Source organism: Acanthochromis polyacanthus, chromosome 16 (genome assembly GCF_021347895.1).
Source record: "Acanthochromis polyacanthus isolate Apoly-LR-REF ecotype Palm Island chromosome 16, KAUST_Apoly_ChrSc, whole genome shotgun sequence".
NCBI classification, from domain to species: Eukaryota; Metazoa; Chordata; class Actinopteri; family Pomacentridae; genus Acanthochromis; species Acanthochromis polyacanthus.
In genome coordinates this window covers 32,415,461-32,435,268 of record NC_067128.1, presented here as the reverse complement: position 1 = coordinate 32,435,268, position 19,808 = coordinate 32,415,461, and the positions used below count along the sequence as shown (strand labels likewise).

General features: G+C 41.4%; 1 protein-coding gene across 1 annotated transcript; it reads right to left on the bottom strand.

Annotated features, from left to right (window-relative positions):
• Nucleotides 1-285: 285 nt before the first annotated feature.
• chrna2b (cholinergic receptor, nicotinic, alpha 2b (neuronal)) lies at nucleotides 286-19,499 on the bottom strand. The gene is made up of 6 exons (XM_022195903.2): nucleotides 18,798-19,499; nucleotides 11,325-11,476; nucleotides 10,740-10,784; nucleotides 10,468-10,577; nucleotides 4,728-5,892; nucleotides 286-3,500 (listed from the first exon to the last, which is right to left on the bottom strand). The coding sequence occupies exons 1-6, from the start codon at nucleotides 18,862-18,864 to the stop codon at nucleotides 3,375-3,377; spliced, it is 1,665 nt and encodes a 554-aa protein (XP_022051595.1). The 5' UTR covers nucleotides 18,865-19,499; the 3' UTR covers nucleotides 286-3,374.
• Nucleotides 19,500-19,808: the final 309 nt, after the last annotated feature.

Here is a 19,808-nt window from a genome sequence, read left to right as displayed (position 1 = left end):
TTAGGGCCTCAAAAATGCATTTCTGAAGAAAGTAAAAGGAAAAACCCATGCATTACAGGAAGTTCCTTGCCCCACTGGTGCTCAGACCCTAAATAGAATGCTTCAGCTTACATGGAAAACAGCCCATCGTCTATATAATGAGGTAAGCTTAAAGCAGACAGAAGTATGAACGTGTTCAGTGTTGTCATTCCTGTAGTCCAATCTAGTTTCAGTTTATCTTTGCAAATACATAAACTGTTCACGTGAATGCCTTTTTCACACATCAACAAATACCATATTGACAGGTTTTCAAAGGTATTTCCATGAGGGGATTTATTTATTACATCGTACAATCATTCAAAAATAAGCGTAATCGCCGCAGCATCGCCAGAAAGAAAAGCCTGTACAAATGCAACTTCTGTCCAAACTAAATGACTCCAGTTAGTGTGTTCTACCATAACGTGGTAAAAGCCATCCCATCAAAAGCAGATGTCCAGACCTGTCGAAGCTTTTCAGTCTGGCACAAAGCACAGGGCACAGCTGCAGTTTTTCCAGCTAGGTGAGGTTTTGGCCACTGAGTCTTTCACAGCATCATGAATTTGGTACCTTCTTCAGCTCCAGAATCCCTCAGATAAGTTTCTGACACCAGCAGACTTAAAGTTCCACTTGTGCAACATTCCATTTCATGACCTCTGAAAGAACTTCTGTCGCTGACCAGTGCTGAGCTACATGGGAAACGTCTTTTGGCTTTGACTAAACTCTAAAACTGCCTGTGTGGACCCAGGAGTCCTGTCTTCAAAAACATATTCACAACCCCACATTTCTATAATGTGGAAAAAGACAAAATAAAAAACCTTTGGGAGTGGAGAAATAACAAATATTAATATTAAAACATTAAACAAGGATGTGCAGTCAGCTACAGTAGATGCTTTACTGGTGTCCATTGACAGAATTAAGGTCAGGAAGATGAATCTTCTCAATCTAGCAGTCCAAGTTCTTGGTTTGCGAGTTACAGTGTTTGGTTTATTAAGCCAGAACAAACAACATGTAGAAAAGATAAATGTAAAGCTACACTAAAGTTGTTTCTATCCAGCCTCAAAGTCAAAATCCTTATGGGCAAGTCTTGAAACTTGGCAGTTATTTTGGGAAACAAGATCAGAATCATAAATAAAATGAATGGGGAGAGAGCCAAAACTGCAATTTCAGTGTTTACCAGCGCATAAAAACTGCCTGTCTGGATTCACCAGTCAAATCTGATAAAAAAACACTTTAGAAGTTTGGTAACTTTGCTCCAAAATAAGGTTAAAAAACGTGTATTTCCAGACAGACTTATGCTTCACTGCACAAAAGACACAATTAGTTGGATATTTTGTAGTTTGGCTGAGCAGAAAATTGTTTTTTTTGGAGGGGCTGGTCATATGTTATACAACTACCCTTAGATTTCTAGTCATGCTGAGTCTCTCCCCCGTTCAGGTCTCCTACAACGAGCTAACATCTGGATAACACTGATGTCCCAGTATTGGAGCAAGATCACAGTCACCACTAATCAGACTGCTACTAACAAATGTAATTTATTGGGTTTCTGATTTTTAAGTGGTAATCTCTGAAAGTACAGAAACAGTAACTATTTCAATGCAACACCTCAGCCCACACCAGCGTTGGCACCACTGTCCTAAAAGTTTCAGTTGGAAAGCAGCTTGACTTTTCATTTTGGTTCTTTAAGACGTTCCAACATTTTACGGACGGCCTCTTCGTGTCTAACTGACTGGTGGGGAGTCCCAGATATATATTCTCACCGCCAACTTACATGACTCACATGCCTTGAGGTGTGAAAAGTTGTGAAATCCCTATGGAAGGGTGACTCAAGGTGATAATATTAGTACACTGTCTGTGAGAGCTTTCAAGACTTCATTAGATGTACCTGATAAGTGGTGTTATAGATTTATCTCAAACCATCTGTCTTCTCGGTCTAGCATGTGGACTTTGTTGCCCACAAAGGAGCTTTCCTTGCCCTGAAGAGCTGCTCTCCTGTTTTAAGACATGTGAAGCAGTTGTTGAGTTTCTCCTGTTGTTACAGCTTGGCTCAAAAACTGCAACAAAACAGGGAAACAACTGTGTGGTGAATAAAATGGATTCATTTTAACGCAAAACAACCCAAACTATGCATGAAAGAACCCCAAACGGAAACCAAAAACCATGCTGCTCGTGTTTTTGGAGAAAGTAGCTCCTATCAGAGAGAGCTTGAAGGGTAAATGAGGGAGGTTTTATGCAGCTGAGCCATTGCATCCCAGGTGTGGCTCAATCAGCCGATGAAGCTCCCTCAGCTCTGGAAAAGAAAAGACAGAGACAAATGGTGGCCGGGTGGAGGGTTGTCACACTGTATATGGGTCTGTGCATTCCTTGCTGCAATGAATTGCAACTATAACATTGCTTGGCTTGTGTTTGGCTATCTTTTACTTAGATTGAACCTGTTTTTGTCTGTTTCTGGGTCTGAAATGTACTGATAGACTGTTTTTGGAAAAGATTCTTGTAAGTTTACATATCTGGAACCCCCCACCAGTCACATAGAGTTGAAAAGCCTCTTGAATGCTGCTTTGTGGTAAGACAACTTCAAAAACAAAAAACAAAAATCCAGTTGTCTTCTTCTGAAGCTCTTAGAATTACCTCAATGTGGATGAGTGAGAATCTGTACGGACTAGTTAAAAATATCTAACTGGCATGTTATGCTAACTAACACACCAAAAAGATAATAATCAACCCTGACATGTTAGCATACTGGGGCTGCACAGTGGCTGGTGGAAAGCACTTTCAACTTGCAGTTAGAAGATCCCAGGTTCACATCCATCCATCCTGGGAACTTTCTGTGTGGAGTTTGCATGTTTACCCTGTGTGTGGTTTTCTCCAGGTAATCCAGCTTCCTCCCACAGTCCAAAAACATGCTCAGGTTAATTGGCGATTCTAAATTGTTTGTAGGTATGAATGTGAGTGGGATTGTTTGTCTCTACTGGTGACATATGTTAGCATACTGCCACACTAACATGCCAAATGTTACATCCACTCGATGTTAACTTCCTTGTTAACTTGCTCAATCTGTAAATGTTTGCATTCAGATCAAACCCAACCTGAGCACAGGTGCAGTCTGGATAGCTGAGCCTGACACAAAATTGCCACTCTTGCTACAAAGAAAAAATAAAGAATCTAAAAGTAGCAATGCACTCTTCATTAGTCATAATTTTGGCTTGGCGACTGTGGCTTTTTGTGAGGCCACATGGATTGTACTGTGTTACACAAACTTGAGTCACGCTGCCAGTTTTGAAGTTCAGCTACACTTTAAATGCCAAACAGCAAACTTGAGTTGAGGTGGGTGCGAATTTCTTTCTATTTTCCCACAAGCATTAAATCATGCCAGCTAGCCACGGGGGCAGGAAGAGGCCAATAGTCCCAAGCAGGCACACAATAATGAACATCCACAGGAAGATGCGGTCAATCACCATGGCGACATACTTCCAGTCCTCTTTCACCTGTGTGAAATGAGGAGCAACAGAGAGGAAAAAAGAGAAAAGAAAGAAGTTACAGACATGAAATTCATACTATGAGATGCATTGTTTGCTCTGCAGAAAATGTAAAAAAATTCAATAAGGAAGAAACTTTCTCACACACATGCTCTGTAATACTGTATATTCATGCACATCTTTTAGATTTTCCTTTATTCCTTTCAGCCAGTGTGATTTGCTAGAACCTGTCTGCAACCAATCATTTAACTTTAGCCAAACTTTAGAAAAGTTCTGTCTGGGATGCTCCCAACTGTAATTTCAATGCTATGTTAGGTGCATCATCTGACCCGGCCACAAAATGAGATTTGGTTCCATGGATCACTGCTTCAGCTTAAGGTCTGTCTCCAAAAAAAGTTTTCTTCACTCACTTTATAGCCAAAGACTTTTTTATACCTCCTCAATAACTCCAAATGTATAAACATCAACAGATAAAAAACATAATTTCATTTGATAAATTATTGATCAGCAGATTGGTAGTCAATGCAGTGTCAAAAATGTACATTGCAAGAGCCCAAGGAGACAATTTCGAGTTGCTTGTTAAAAATTTGGTTGTGCAGCTTCAGTACACGGCAAAATCATAAAGCCGTTCTTCACTGCAGGAATTTTTAGGCCGTTCTAGGGCAGCCTGAACTTTAGTTTGTGTTCTAATCACAAGAAGAAACAGTTTCCGGTCCATTTTCAGAGGAGAAAAAAGTACTTGAAATCTATGAAATACTGCTGTGTGGATCTTAATGCTAATTACTTAAAATCAGAGATGATGCCCTTTCAATGAACTAATAGGCTAATATTAAAACCTTCCATCATTTGATTTCCTACGTGCTCATAGAACTGAAGTTACACTACCGTTCAAAAGTTTGGAATCACTTAGAAATGTCCTTATTTTTGAAAGAGAAAGCATTTTTTTTCAATGAAGATAACATTAAATTAATCAGAAATACAGTCTAGACATTGTTAATGTGGTAAATGGCTATTCTAGAATTAAAGTGTGAGTCTTCATGGAACATGTGAAATTGCCTCTGTGTATTTCTAATTAATTTAATGTTGTCTTCATTGAAAAAAATTGCTTTTCTTTCAAAAATTAGGACATTTATTAGTGACCCCAAACCTTTGAATGGTCGTGTATCTGCTCTCAGATGTGCCTTGCTTCAGATAGAAACGTCTGCTAAATGTAACTGTAGAATTGTAGATACTCACACTGAAGTCAGCGTCCTCCGCCCTCAGGTGATCTGCTATGTAGTGCACCCCTTCCAGTGCACGTATGACACTGGGTGAAAGCAGGAACGACTGTGACACTGTGTTGTCAACTTTAGCCGGCCGCTGAGTGGAATTAACTCTGGCTCCAGTTAACTGTCTGTTCATCCCTGCAGTCCCTTCCTGTCGGTTCTGACTGTTTTGCGGAGTCTTTTGCTGAGGCGGGGGAGTCGACCCCGGAGGTCTGGGCGACGGAGGACGGAAGGAGAAATAAGACGTCAACGTTCCCAGCTCCAGATCCTCGTAACAGCTTCTCTCCGGGTCGTCCAACGTCGTCCCGTCTCTTAGCCAGGTGGCCGAGGTGCTGAGGCTGAAGCCAGATTTGTGGCCGACCATCCGGGCCTGCCGCCGCTCCGCCGCCGCCTCCTGCTGGAGCAACAACAGCCTGCGACGGCGGCCATCCGGAGCCGGCCGTCGCATGAACAGCCAGCGTGGGATCAAGTCCAGGAACACAGAGTGGACCCAGCGGGGCATCTTATGAGTGCTGGGAGAACGATGGTGCACGTTGAGCACAAACACGGTGATGACGATGGACAGAGTGACAAAAATCATGGTGAAGAGGAGGTACTCGCCGATGAGGGGGATGACAAGGGATGTGGAGGGTATGATCTCCGTGATGAGGAGGAGGAAGACAGTGAGAGACAGCAGCACAGAGATGCACAGAGTGATCTTCTCACCGCAGTCTGAGGGCAGATAGAAAACCAGAACGGTGAGACAGGAGATGAGCAGACAGGGGATGATAAGGTTGATGGTGTAAAACAAGGGAAGCCTGCGGATGATGAAGAAGTAGGTGATGTCTGGGTAGATCTCGTGGCAGCAGTCGTACTTCTTTGTGTTGTATGTTCCCACAGCGTTGATGATGGCCCATTCACCACTCTCCCAGTAGTTGTTGAGGTCCACCGTGTTCTCAATTCGCTCCAGGTCGATCTTGGCCTTGTCGTAGGTCCAAGAGCCAAATTTCATCTTACAGTTCTGCTGATCGAAGGGGAAGAAGGTGACGTCAATGCTGCAGGAGCTCTTGTAGATGGCAGGTGGGACCCAGCGGATTTTACCAGTGTGGAAGAGGTGAGCTTTGGTCATGTGGGTCACAGCGAATTCACCATCAGCACTGCAGAAAGAGAAGATGTCATATGAGCGATGGTGACATATGATATCAAATCTGAGGACAATGGCTGCACCAAATACCCAATTAAATCCTGCATTGACAAAAGTTCTACTCCCCCTTCAGCTGAGGGAGATTTCATTTTGGAAACCATGCACTGAAAAAGTGTTTTCTAATAAAAATCACTGACACATATGATATATCTCGTTATCACGATAATGGCTAAAATAGATTCTGCAGAAGATGCACTGATAAGTCCTTATCATCTCATCAGCCTCACTTACAGATCATGATTACAGAGTCGATGGAGCAGAACTCAATCATCACCTTCTCCATTTAATTTCCATGAGGTGACTATGTGAAGGGAGAAGTTTCTTTAAAACCGTGCACTTTATGATCAATTTCATACTGAAGGAATATACCCTCACTGGTCCCTTTTTTAGGTATGTCTTTCTAGTAAAAGGTTGACCTCCTTTTGCCTTCAGAACTGCCTTAATTCTTGGTGTCATACTTTCAACAAGGTGTTGCAAACATTCCTCACAGATTTTGCTCCATATTGACATGATAGCATCACACAGTTGCTGCAGATTTGTCTGCTGAACATCCATGATGCCAATCTCCTTTTCCTCCACATCCCAAAGGTTCTATTGGATTGAAATCTAGTGACTGTGGAGGACATTGGAGTACAGAGAACTTATTGTCATGTTCAAGAAACCAGTTTGAGATGATGTGAGCTTTGTGACATGGAGCATTATCCTGCTGGAAGTATCCATCAGAAGATGGTCCACTGTGGTCATAAAGGGATGGACATGGTTAGCAACAACACTCAGGTAGTCTGTGGAGTTTAAACCATGATCAGTTGGTATTAAGGGGCCCAAAGTGTGACAAGAAAATATCCCCCACACCATTACACCACCAGCAGCAGCCTGAACCGTTGATACAAGGCAGGATGGATCCATGCTTTCATGTTGTTTACGTTAAATTCTGACCATCTGAATGTTGCAGCTGAAATGGAGACTCATCAGACCAGGCAACGTTTTTCCAATCTTCTGTTGTCCAGTTTTGGTGAGTCTGTACCAGTTGTATCCTCAGTTTCCTGTTCTTAGCTGACAGCAGTGACACTCGGTGTGTTCTTCTGCTGCTGTAGTCCATCTTCTTCAAGGTTGGACGTGTTGTGTTCAGAGATGGTATTCTGCATTCCTTGGTTGTAACCAGTGGTTATTTGAGTTCCTGTTGTCTTTCTATCATCTCCAACCAGTCTGCCCATTCTCCTCTGACCTCTCACATCAACAAGGCACGTTGGTCCACACAGCTGCTGCTCACTGGATATTTTCTCTTTTTTTAGACCATTCTCTGTAAACCCAGTCGATCAGCAGTTTGTGAAATACTCAGACCAGCCCGTTTGGGACCAACAACCATGCCACGTTCAAAGTCACTTAAATCCCCTTTCTTCACCATTCTGATGCTCACTTTGAACTTCAGCAGGTTGTCTTGACCACATCTAGATGCCTAAATGCATTGAGTTGTGCCCATATGATTGACTGATTAGCTCTTTGTGTTAACAAACAATTGAACAGGTGTACCTAATAAAGTGGCTGGTGAGTGCATGTATGAAGGTTGCCTTTATGTTGAAATATATAAACTCCACCAGCAGATAACACAGTGCACATAAAGCTAAAGGACATAGCTTATTTGACAGAGTAACATGAACTATCATTATTTGGCCAAAAGCTGTTTTACAACATTTAAATGTAAAAAACAGGACAGAGGATCAGACTATGTATTACTATGTACTATGTATTTTAAAGTCCACTAGATGGCACCATCATCATATAATAAACCATCTGGTCAACAGGCATCGGTTTGAACCCATTGACCATAAAATAATGAGGGCAGCTGTCAGATCTTTCTTAATATTTGTTTCTAGATCAGCCATAACAATTCACTCTAGCATGTACAGAAAAACCTAAAGTTCATTTAGTTTCTTGCATGAGTACATATGGAAATGTAAAAAATCTACTGATAGAAATATAATTGATTGTTTACTGGAACCAAGCTCTAAATGAGCAGTATTTTTTTCACCTAAATTTTTGAGTATATAGATAGATTCAGGGTTACAGTGCTTGAATGTTTCCTGCAGCTACATTTGCAATTGTATCTGATCAGATTTGGAATTAAAAAGAAAGAAAGATTCTGAAAGTTTGGGACTGTTTTGGGTTTAGATTAGCTGCTAGTGTAAATGTTGCATGTATTCCGTGTAGGATGATAAGTGGAGAGTATAATTGGTTTGCAAGACAGCATTTAGAGACTTCACTGAAATGTCTAAATAAGGTTAGGATTCATTTGCATTCAAAATACTCAGCTTAGAAAACACTGCTTCTCCTGTTTCAGACAGGTCTTCTATTCAGTACAGAATGTAGCTGATGCTTTCTAAAATATGGATTTTAAAAGGTATTTAGACGGCAAAGTCTTTAAGGAGTGCAATTACGAAAGAACACTGGGGCTAAGGTAAACCAGCTTTATTTTCTTTTATTTTTCCCCTTTTTATTTATTTATTGTTATTAATAAATGACTATTCATTCAGCAATGACTGTGTTTGGTGGTTATTCTTCATGATATGTACAGTTATGGAGTTACAGCAATCCACCCTGCAAACGAACCCTTTGTTGATCTGTAGCTCACGTAAACATTTCAAATAACATTTTTTGCAACACTGTTAAATAGTAACTTTATGAACAATTTACTGTTATCTTACAAACTTTTCTCGTTTAGTTACCTTACAGATAATAACTAAAAAAGTCACAAAAAATAAATAATTTGCAGACAAAAAAAACAGAATAAAACTGAACTGGAAACAGAGTGGTCTGACCCACTTTCTGTAGTTTTTGAGAAAAACTGTCAGAGCTCCCTCCTCACCCTCGTCCTCCCCATCTGGCATCCCAAATACCTCTATCCTATCTGTCTCCCCCCTGTTTCTCCCTCTGTGCTCCTCTTTCTCCTCTCTCCCTCACTCCTGCTTCTGTCTCTCTATCTCTTTATCTCCCTCCCGGTCTCCCATCCGCTCCTCTACCTCTGTCATCCCCTGCAGCATGGCACCTGAGTGGAGTTCGGCTTCTCAGCTGACTCCACTCAGGTAATCAACCACATCCACGGGTCCCGGACAGCTGGAAGACATCTCAATGATTACTCCTCCTGCAATAAGTACCGGCTCAGCCTTCCACACTCTGCCAGATCGTTGAACATGACTCACCAATCCGGCTGTCCGGGATCCTCTCCGCCTTGCTCCCTCATCCGACCTCCCCGGACCATTCGGCACCGGTTTCCCCTCGCTGGACCCCTCATTCTGCTCGGACCCCTCCCTGGATCCCCGACCGGCTTCCCTCGGCCAAAACCCGGAAGCCGCTGCAGCAAGCTGGTTACTCGTCGCCTCCCGGCGCCTCCCCCCTGGAAGTCCCCTCCGCCCAGACGTCGGCCGCTGTCAGGCCCACCACACACCTTGGCCCCTCGGATCGTCAGTATCCGATGTCCTTCCTCCTCTCGGCTCCCCCGACCTTCGTTCCCCGCCTGCCACCGACCGCCGATCCCCGGCTCCGGATCCCTCCAGCCCAACACCCACTCTTCCAGCCGCTTCCCCTGCACTCCGGCTCCTCTCATTCCCTTGCCATTATTCACCCTCACCCATAATAAAAATCATTCTCATTCCACCGGTCTTGGTAGTGTGGCTCTCTGCTTGGGTCCAGCTCTCTAGTCCGTGACAAAAATAGGTTCAAAATTTTGTGTTTTGAAGAATGGTCTAACATTGGAAACATCACTGTAATGCTATATTTGGGTTGTGGGTTAGGCCACTTTGCTACTAAAATCTAGACCAATCAACTTATAAAATGAAAATGGTTCATTTCACATATTTGCAATCCGACCCTGAACAGAAGTGGAATCTTGGGTAAATTTATCAACTCCATAAAAACAAAGTTTCAAAATGTAAAATAAAATTTTAAAAAACAAATGTCATGTAAAATTATTGTATTTTATATGCAGGTCATTTCAATGTACATTAAAAAGGTGTTAACATGCATTTCTTATGAAAAACGAGTGAATTATCTCAATTAAACTATGATCTGGGAGAGGTAAAGAACACCACTACACTGAATACTGATTAGAATGGAGTTAATAATGAGATACAAACAATGTTTATTAGGATTTTTTTGGTTTCTGCCATTTTCTGATAATTCACTTACTCAGGAATATCATTGCTGTTCTTGAGAAACAAACCTAACAGGAGGGTTAATATCTGATAATAAGATTTGTACCTTCCACCAGCATTATATTCAGTGATGAATTAGCTATTGAAAAAAATAAAGGGCGGATTAAATGTGCTCCTTGTTTTATATACTGCTATGTTGGTTTTATCTCACAATATTACCATTTGACCTAAAGTTTGACCTATTTGTATTTTCCCTGTATTTTATATTTTTACCCATTTCAACATTTTATATTCATACAGCCTGGTGGACAGTCACTGCATTTCACTGGCATACTGTAAGTGCATGTGACAAACAAATAAAACATCTAATCTAATCTTACTTGTTATAGAGGACGATGTCTGGAACCCAAATGAGCTCCGACGGCACTCTGATGGACGTCACATTGTCGTAGTCAGACGGTCTCCAGCGAAGCTTGTAATCATTCCACTCCTGAGAGAAACCAACAAAACAGATGTTTGGTTCACCATATGAGTCATTCACATCTTTAAAAACCTCTAATCAGGTTGCTTTTTGTATTCCCAACATTCTACGTCACCACATCCCCTCTGGTCATCTCAATAATAAATCAACGCTGACACAAATGCTTCTAACCTGTTTGAGCCACACGTTGGTCGTCATCATCTGGTTCTTCTCATCCTGACAGACAGAAAAAAGGAGAGACAGTGATGGAGGAAGAGTTAAAGCTGTCAGCTGTGGATTCAAGCCAGACGAGTATATGTGGGAGTCTCAGGGAGGTTTGTCAAAGCGAACCCAGATATAGCTTTCAGCAACTTTACTTCAATAACTCGGTGAATGTGAAGTTTTCTGCAGCAGCTCTTGTGGTGACGGGGCAGAGGGGAGGTATTCTAGATTTCCAAAGACTGTTTTTGCTTCTGTATGTAAATATGCACACATAGACAGCTGGAAAAACTCAACTAAGAACGACCTTGAAACCCAACCGAAGCCCATATATAAGAATTGACCTATTTACTAAATGGATTTAAAGCTTTTCTTCATAGAAAAATGAAGAAAAATAACTGTTTTAAGATATTTGCTGTTATAACATTCAATGTGTAGAACATTTACATTCAAAACAATGATTTTGTTTGAATCAACCTTAAAACATTTAATACCAACTGTAATATAACTGTCATTGGTGTCAGATGTGCTGCAAACAGTCCGTGTCTGAGGTCTCACCACGTCTATGAGCTGTGCTATGGAGAGTCCAAACTTGACGATGACCACGTCGGAGATGTTGGGCACGGGTCTGGACCACTTGTTGTAACCAGCAAACAGCGTCTTGAAGAGCTCATCTTCAGCGTGGGAGTGGGTCTTCTCATGACAAAAAACTAAGGAGAAATGATTGCTTTTAATTTTAACAGTGCCCATCCAACATTTATGGAAGACAGAGGTGATAAGTGGACTACCTGGATGTCACATTTATATTGTAGATTCACTCGTTCTCTTAAAGATTCAAATATGCAGTTATTAGATTTGTTAAATATTTAGTGAAACCGTCTCTCTGCATGTGCAATATAGATTTTTTAAACATTCCAATAAGCTAATGTGACCCTGGTGTTCATCTGGACAGTTTTAAACATTGCTTTTCTCTGCACTCACTAGTTAATATTAACCCTTATACAAAAATAGAGATGCATCTGTGATATCTGCATCATCTGTGTCAGCAAATCAAAGTTTTACAGTGAAATATCAGCACTGGCCTATAATGAGATAAAACCTTTACACGTTTGCATTTTTGTTAAAAAAATGTTACATAAAAATCACACGTTTTGTAATTTGAAGCAGTTTTCTTGAGTCTATCCGATTCATTCTAGTGATGTGAGTCCTTTGGGAAAAATCCCTGCTGGCGCCAGACATAACTAGACGAGCCCTCAGTAGAGGGCAGAACCACGCCCTCTACTGGCGAAAACCCTGTCCTCCCTATACAAATGATGCAATATGTATCAATTTTGATCATCGTACGTATCTCCCTTCCTACTTGATCTGCTGAACTCTAACTCCACAACTGAGCAGGGGACCTTAGACTAATCATCAGTGCCAAGTTTGATTATCCTGACTTCAGCACTTGCAGAGATATTGGAACGGACATAGCCACATACATACATACATACATACATACTTACCCAGCCAGATACCGCACCGAATGCAGTAACCCCACTGACGTTCGTCAGGCGTGGTTAACTATGAAAAAAGTGTTTTTGTGCTTTTTCTGTAGATTCATTTTATCTGAACAAATCTGAGATCATGGAATTCAATGAGATCTTTGTACGGAACATTTATGGGCTGTCTTGTAAATATACACCGATCAGACACACATTATGACCACCTCCTAATATTGTGCTGATCCCCTTTTGCTGCCTAAACAGCCCTGACCCATCAAGACATGGACTCCACTAGACCCCTGAAGGTGTTCTGTGGTATCTGGCACCAAGATGTTAGCAGCAGATCCTTTAAGTCCTGGAGGTTGTGAGGTGAGGCCTCCATGGATCACACTTGTTCGTCCAGAACATCCCACAGATGTTTCATTGGATTGAGATCTGGGGAATTTAGAGGCCAAGTCAACACCTCAAACTGGATGTTGTGCTCCTCAAACCATTCCTGAACCATTTTTGCTTTGTGGCAGGGTGTACATGGTCTGCAACAATGATTAGGCAGGTGATACTTCTCAAAGTAACATCCACATGGATGGCAGGACCCAAGGTGTCCCAGCAGAACATTGCCCAAAGCATCACACTGCCTCCACTGGCTTGCCTTCTTCCTATAGTGCATCCTGGTGTCATGTGTTCCCCAGGTAAGTGACGCACCCAACCATCATGTGAAAAGAAAACATGATCCATCAGACCAGGCCACCTTCTTCCATTGCTCTTTGGTCCAATTCTGATGCTCCCTGTTGGTCTTTCAGTGGTGCACAGAGGTTCAGCATGGGCACCCTGACTGGCCTGCAGATATGCAGCCCCATGCATAAAAAACAGCCATGCACTGTGTATTTTGACACCTTTTTTTTATCAGAACCAGCATTAACTTCTTCAGCAATTAAAGCAACAGTAGCTTGTCTGTTGGATTGGACCACATGGGCCAGCCTTCCTTCTCATGTGCATCGATGAGCGTTGGCCGCCCATGACCCTGTCGCCGGTTCACCACTGTTCTTTGGACCACTATTGATAGATACTGACCACTGCAGACCAGGAACACCTCACAAGAGCTCCAGTTTTAGAGATACTCTGACCCAGTCGTCTATCATCACAGCTTGGTCCTTGTTAACTCAAATCCTCCCATTTTTCCTGCTTCCAACATCAACTTTGAGTACAAAATGTTCACTTGCTGCCTAATATATCCAACCCACTAACAGGTGCCATGATGATAAGATCATCAGTGTTATTCACCTCACCTGTTAGTGGTCAGAATGTTATGCCTGATCGGTGGATACTGTGTGGGGGTTTCTTCAAGAAGATCAGGACATCATGGACAAACATCCCAAAGCTGTTCTCTCTTATGTGATCATGAGCAGCACTGTGAGCCGTGTTTGAATACGATATCACATTATGATTAATATGTGTGGAGAAACGTCCTTTCGACTGAACCGTCGACCTTTTAATAAATCAATGCAGAGGTGATACATGAATTGACCCTTTTTCCAATAGATTGGGACTTGATTCTCTACACCACAAAGAAGACCAATCAGCTGGTGTGTGAGTCTCCTGCTACTCATTACCACCTGCCAATGAGGTGTCATGTTAAGAGCAGCCATAATAATAATATGTTAATTCCACTACAGGGAAGACCTGAAGTTCAGTGTAATTAGCTGGAAAACATATGCACATATATTGGTAGATAAAATGAAAAAAAACTGGCATATTGTCAAAAAATCAAACATTGTGCCTCCCTGTAAAGACAGAAATAATTAAATGTAAGAGGAGGCAGTTGAGCAGTATATTTAGAGATGATGTCCATGTTCTCTCATCCATGTCTCCTCTTATCCCCACTTAACAAACAGCAGTAAATCCGGCTTCACGTCGTGACTTTTGGGAGTAAAGGGTGGAAGCTGTGAACGCGTCATGTTTCATCACCTGCTTTAACCATCTAAGACTTTTTCTCAGCAAAATCTTATCGACTTTTGCGCATCTTTGCAAATCTTCTGATCTCTTGATCCGAGTCTGAGCCTGCTGGAGGAGACCGAGGAAGCATCACCACACTATCACCATCCCAGTGAAGAGTTATTATTATGCATGCGTGGCTTCACACTGAGAGGTGGCTTAATTAAATTGATTCTGAATAAGCAGTCTAGACAGATTTGCGTACGAGCTCGGGCTGAGTCACTGTATTATTTTTCAGAATGGAAAGCGTGGAAACAGACAGGAATCCGGTCCCTTGGGGATTACAGCCTCCACCTTCATCAGTGTAGTCAGAGTCAATTACACACATCATTACTCGCTAGTGTTAAGTGGAGGTGAGCTAATTTCTCACTACTGAAGGGTGTTTATTGTTGAGCTGTCTGTCACTCCCCGTTACAACTGATGCATAAAACAATTAACTGATGGTTTCACTTGAAGCAGAGGCTAACAGCAGTGTGTGTTTACATTTGTGTCGACTAGACCCTGATTAATACTAGATTTTTGAAGGCATTAAGCAAATTTCAGCCCATTTGTCAGCCAGGATTTAGTTTGTACAGTATGTTTGGGCCTGCATCTCCTCTTTTAGCATTAAAGGAATTGATTATTGAGTCACCTGTCGATATAGATTGATATATCGAGCTTGAATCTGCATTTCAAGGTCTGCTGTCATTAGCTGGTTAGCTTTGCAACAAGACTGGAAACAGACACTCACTCTGCCAAAGGTCACAAAACTCACTTGTTTTTAAAATTTCATCAGTTGTTTTACCTGTGCCGAAGCAGAAGTGAAAAAAATAACAACAATCTGCCATTTTGTAGGGTGTAATGTGGCTTTAAGCAATTACGTAGGGATGTACGATATTGAATTTTACTTGATGTCCAATATGCCAGTACGTATATACACATATACGCTCATATTTTTGCCTAACTGCAGAGAACATCAGCTTTCTCTGTTATTATTCCTGCTCCTGTCAATATCCCACTGTCAGGCTTTGGACATAAAGTACAATGCAAATGTGCACATTTACTAGGAAAAATAACAAAACTGCTTCAAATTACATAAAACATGCCATATTTATAATATTTAAGTTAAATTTTAAAGCAAACTGTTAACCTTTATCCTGGTATTTTCTGCCTTAAGCATTCACTTTGAGTCCATACTGAATCTGAAAGGCTTTAACGGCCGTGTTGATGATGATGCCAACGCCATGCACATCTCTGCAGCCCAGAATTATTATCTCAGTGAAAGATTTTTAAAACTTTTGTACATATTGCCTCAACTTCACACCAGAATATCAACAATAAAAAAACAATCCTTTGCATGTATCTTATTTAGAGTCTGCTTTGAAAGGTATTTAAGGTCATTTAAATCTGAAGCATCAAACCAAACGTCTTGAAAGTTAATAATAAAAAAATCTATTGCATGCCACTTTGTTTAAAGTGTGTAACTATCCATTAAACTGAACCTTCTTCTTCTTAAAGACAGTCCCTGGTTTCATCTAGAATGAAAACTTTCTGTAAGGAGGCTTTTAAAACAAACACAAACAACAAAAACAATCACATTTTGCAGCAATACAGTATGAAACCCTTACTTCAAAAGAAATTAAGTTCTAAATTCTGCTGAAAAAGACAGAAAACTAAATTCCCTTCTTGAATTATTTGTTCCTCACACGGCTTTAACCTCTGCATGTACGACACTGAAGTCAGACATCCAGTGTTAATGCATCATCTAATATATTGAATATATATGAGATATATGAATCTAAAGTGCCAATTAGAAGTTTTGAGTGACCCTGAAGCTAATCTCCAGGTCGGATTATCAGTTCAAAACCACAAGATAAACCTGAGAAATACAGCAGATTGTCACATCTGATGAAGTAAAATGAGATTAAGTTTGACTGTTTGCTTGATGGGGCTGCACAGTGGCTTGGTGGTTATCATTTCGCCTTGCAGCTAAAGGATAACCCGGTTTGCAACCCGGCCTTCCCGGGATCTTTCTGCATGGAGTTTGCATGTTCTCCCTGTGCCTTCAGCCTAAGTAAATTGGGATAGACTCCAGCCCATCGTGACCCTACTGAGGAATAAGCAGTGTATAGATAATGGATGGATGGATGTTTCCTTGACAAATTAATGAAATTATCCAAAATGGCTGATCAGAAGTCTCTCTAAATGTCTTGACAGCTTCCATTGGCAGTTTGGAGTCTACTGTGAACCAATGAAGTGTGCTACCATGAAGGACCATCAAACGAGACCTTCATCTGGCAGCAGTCATGGCTGCTTGGCCAAGGCCACATCATCAGCTGTCCACGGGTGAGTTGTAGTTCTGTTGACAGTTGAACTGCGTCTTTACAACTTGTAACTGCAGGAAAGTCCAGAGTGAACGATAACCAGCCGAATGCTGCGCAGAGATAACCAAAGGAACACAAATGCAAATCTGCTGCAATGATTTAACGCCCATTCTAAAGGCTCGGCTTGGCTCTGCTTATGAAAAGCTACAACAATATGCACACAGAAAGGTTTTTCTGGCGTTGTTTCCTTTAAAAAATGAGCCCTGTCTAGTGACTTTCTCGGCAGAAACAAACAGAGGTGGTAGTCAGTGTGTGAATTCACTGTTAATTTGCTCGCGGTGCACTTGAGCTCATCTCCTGCCATCGTGGGCTAATTTCAATCTGGCAAACAAGCATGCACCAGAGACTTCTTTTCTGCTCTTTGACAGTCAGGCCAGCGCACGTTCATCTGCTTGTGCATCTGGGAAGGACCAGATGAGGGGACTTGAAAATGGGCTCTAGCGTGCCGTAGATCAAAGCCTCCTGCCGGCAGAGTCTTGAAATGCGATGACACCTCCAGCATCCAGCACACTGGGCCGAGGCTGTTGGATCGCTGCCAGGCCTCTTGGCGAGGCGTCTGAAACACTGACCAGTTTAGATGATCGAGTCAGCAGCTTCTCCAGCCAGAGGCGCTCTTGGTGAAATTGGACTGTCAAATACGTACAGTAAAAAAGTTCACTAAAAAAATAAGCAACTTTTTTTTTTTTTTTTTTTTGGTGGGAAATTGCAGAGCTGGAGTCAGAAAACTGAAATACTTCTGTGTCATAATGAGAAATAAACTGGCACGAGATCAAGTAGCTGCACATTTGACTGCTGTAGCATGTAGAGACGAAGGGAGGAGACAAACCTTCTGTCACATATGTCACAAGAACACGTTATCTCAGCTGTGTGAGGACTAGTTTGTATGTTTCTGTAAAAGGACACAGCTCCTGAATCATCTTCCAAATCCAGCAGATGTGACTTCCAATGTCAAGAAATCAAAATGAACACATTCCTCTGATAATTCTGACCAAAATAAAGAAGTATGACTTAACACCATTATATGCTAGTTCACTTTGTTTTACACACATCCATTTGAAGAATTAACTGGGATTTGCTGCTGAAGCCAAATTCTGACCATAAATATGTACATATGTGTTGGTTTTTTGCTGCTTTTGAACCAATCTGCAACCCTGACCCACAGCAAATCGTATTATTTGCGGTTTTCACTCTGTTCTATGGGCGTTTAGTGAAATGTTCGGCTTTTCTTGGACAGTTTCAGCATTTGCACAGAAAGAACAACCTCAAAACAGTCCTGCATAAATGGAGCTGTTTTAATCAGTGGTCAAAATGCGCTCTACAATGTCAGATGGATGTTGAGAATTACATAAGAATTGAAACAAATTCTAGGATGAAGACATTCTGACATGTAAATAAAATGAGGAGAATGTTTTTTCTTATTATTATCATTATTATCTCATTCAATTTAAACAGATTAAACAGATTTAAACTGATTTTTGGCAATTTTATGAGAACAGCATCAATATGGCACCACTACAGAAGACCTTAAAAGCAGGAAAACAACCAAGTTAATTATATTTTTAACAAATTTGCAGTGATTATATTTAATTCACAATTATTTGATGTAAAACACAAAAAGAGAAACAAAAAAGTGCAATTTCAAGATCACATTTTTTTCCCCCATAAATCACATAGGTGGGTTTGTGCGTTAATTTATCAACTTTGTGTGTATAGCAGGTTTGTTTGTACATGCTGTTGATGCACATGCAAAAAAATATGTTTGAAAAAGAAAAGAAAATGAATTAAAGAAGCTACTGATTCATTTTTGGTGTATTTGTCCAATTTTTACCTGCTTTACCTGACCACTGCTGCTGAGAAAGTGAAAGTAGTGTCTCTTCTAGAGATCATTTCAGATTTCAGACTGACATGTTTCTGCTAATTTAAAATATGTGACAGACACAATCCAAACAATTTAAGAAACTGTACCGAGGCATTTATGTAAGAAGAAGATTGTGAGACTTTTCAGTGAAAAGGCACAAGTAGGGACTATATTTTGGCACTTGTGAACTACTAGCCCCTTATAATTTACTGTTTTATCTCTTCATACTGTACAAATTTGTAGTAGTTTTCTGGCTCAAAAATGACACTTTGGTTTTGGACTTTCATTCGCTTTTCCTCCTACGACGAGAAGAACACTTTAAAGTACTTCTCACCTGACTGAGTGAAGAGCAGCGCCCAGGAAATTGCCGTCCCCACAGAGAACAGGTGGTTGTATCCCATGTTGCACACTGGAAGTGAAAAGCTTCACCGGAGCAGGTTACGTCCACCGTCACAACGTTATCTTGAAGCCGCGACGGGTGAGCAACATCTGTCATCTTCGCAGCTGGGAGGCATATCAGGGCAAATTCGCCACTGCTGTCACAATAACTGCCGCTCTGTCTGTGGGCGGGGGGTGACGGTGACAGTGACAGCACCAGTGGCTTCCCTAAAGCTCCTTCTGCTCGCAGTTAGCGCTGCTCGCACCGGATGAGAGCACCGGACCTTCGGTTTCCGCGCAGTGAGCCGGAGAGCTATCCATCTGTCGGTGTTGTCTTACCTCTGGTATAATTGCTCATTTAAGTACCAGTTTATAAAACTGCCTGCAGCCTACATATCTGAGCAGAAGAAATAAAGTCACGGAAAATAGTCCAGGTTGCTTCTGCGCCGTACCCAAACGACTGTGCGCTTTTACGCACGGTGCCAAAAGAATTAGCGTCCTCGGTGGTCTGACCTCTGACTGTTTCCCATGTTAATTTTGAAATTAGTAATTTCTAAAGCTAAGGAACGACTGAATTAGAAACTTTGGCGTTTTAAATCCCCATTACGACACTATCCACCCCAGTGAGACAGGACACATCTGAGCGCTTCCGTCTTTATCTGCTACCTATAACAGAATAGCAGTCCCTCCTCCTCTCTTTCCCCCTTCTCTCTCTCTCTCTCTCTCTCGCACACACACACATACACACTGATATATTGTAATTGTAAATGATTGCCCACATATCAAAAACTTTTTTTTTTGCTTTAAGTGCATCAAAAATCTGAAAAATTACCGCATTTATTCTTGAAACCATTAAAGCATGAGTGACAAACGACACGTGCAGCTGAACAAACCTCTCTGGGCTATTTCTGTGAGAAACAGCTAGAGGGCAGACTAGGTGAATGAATGTGTTGAATGAAGTTTTGAT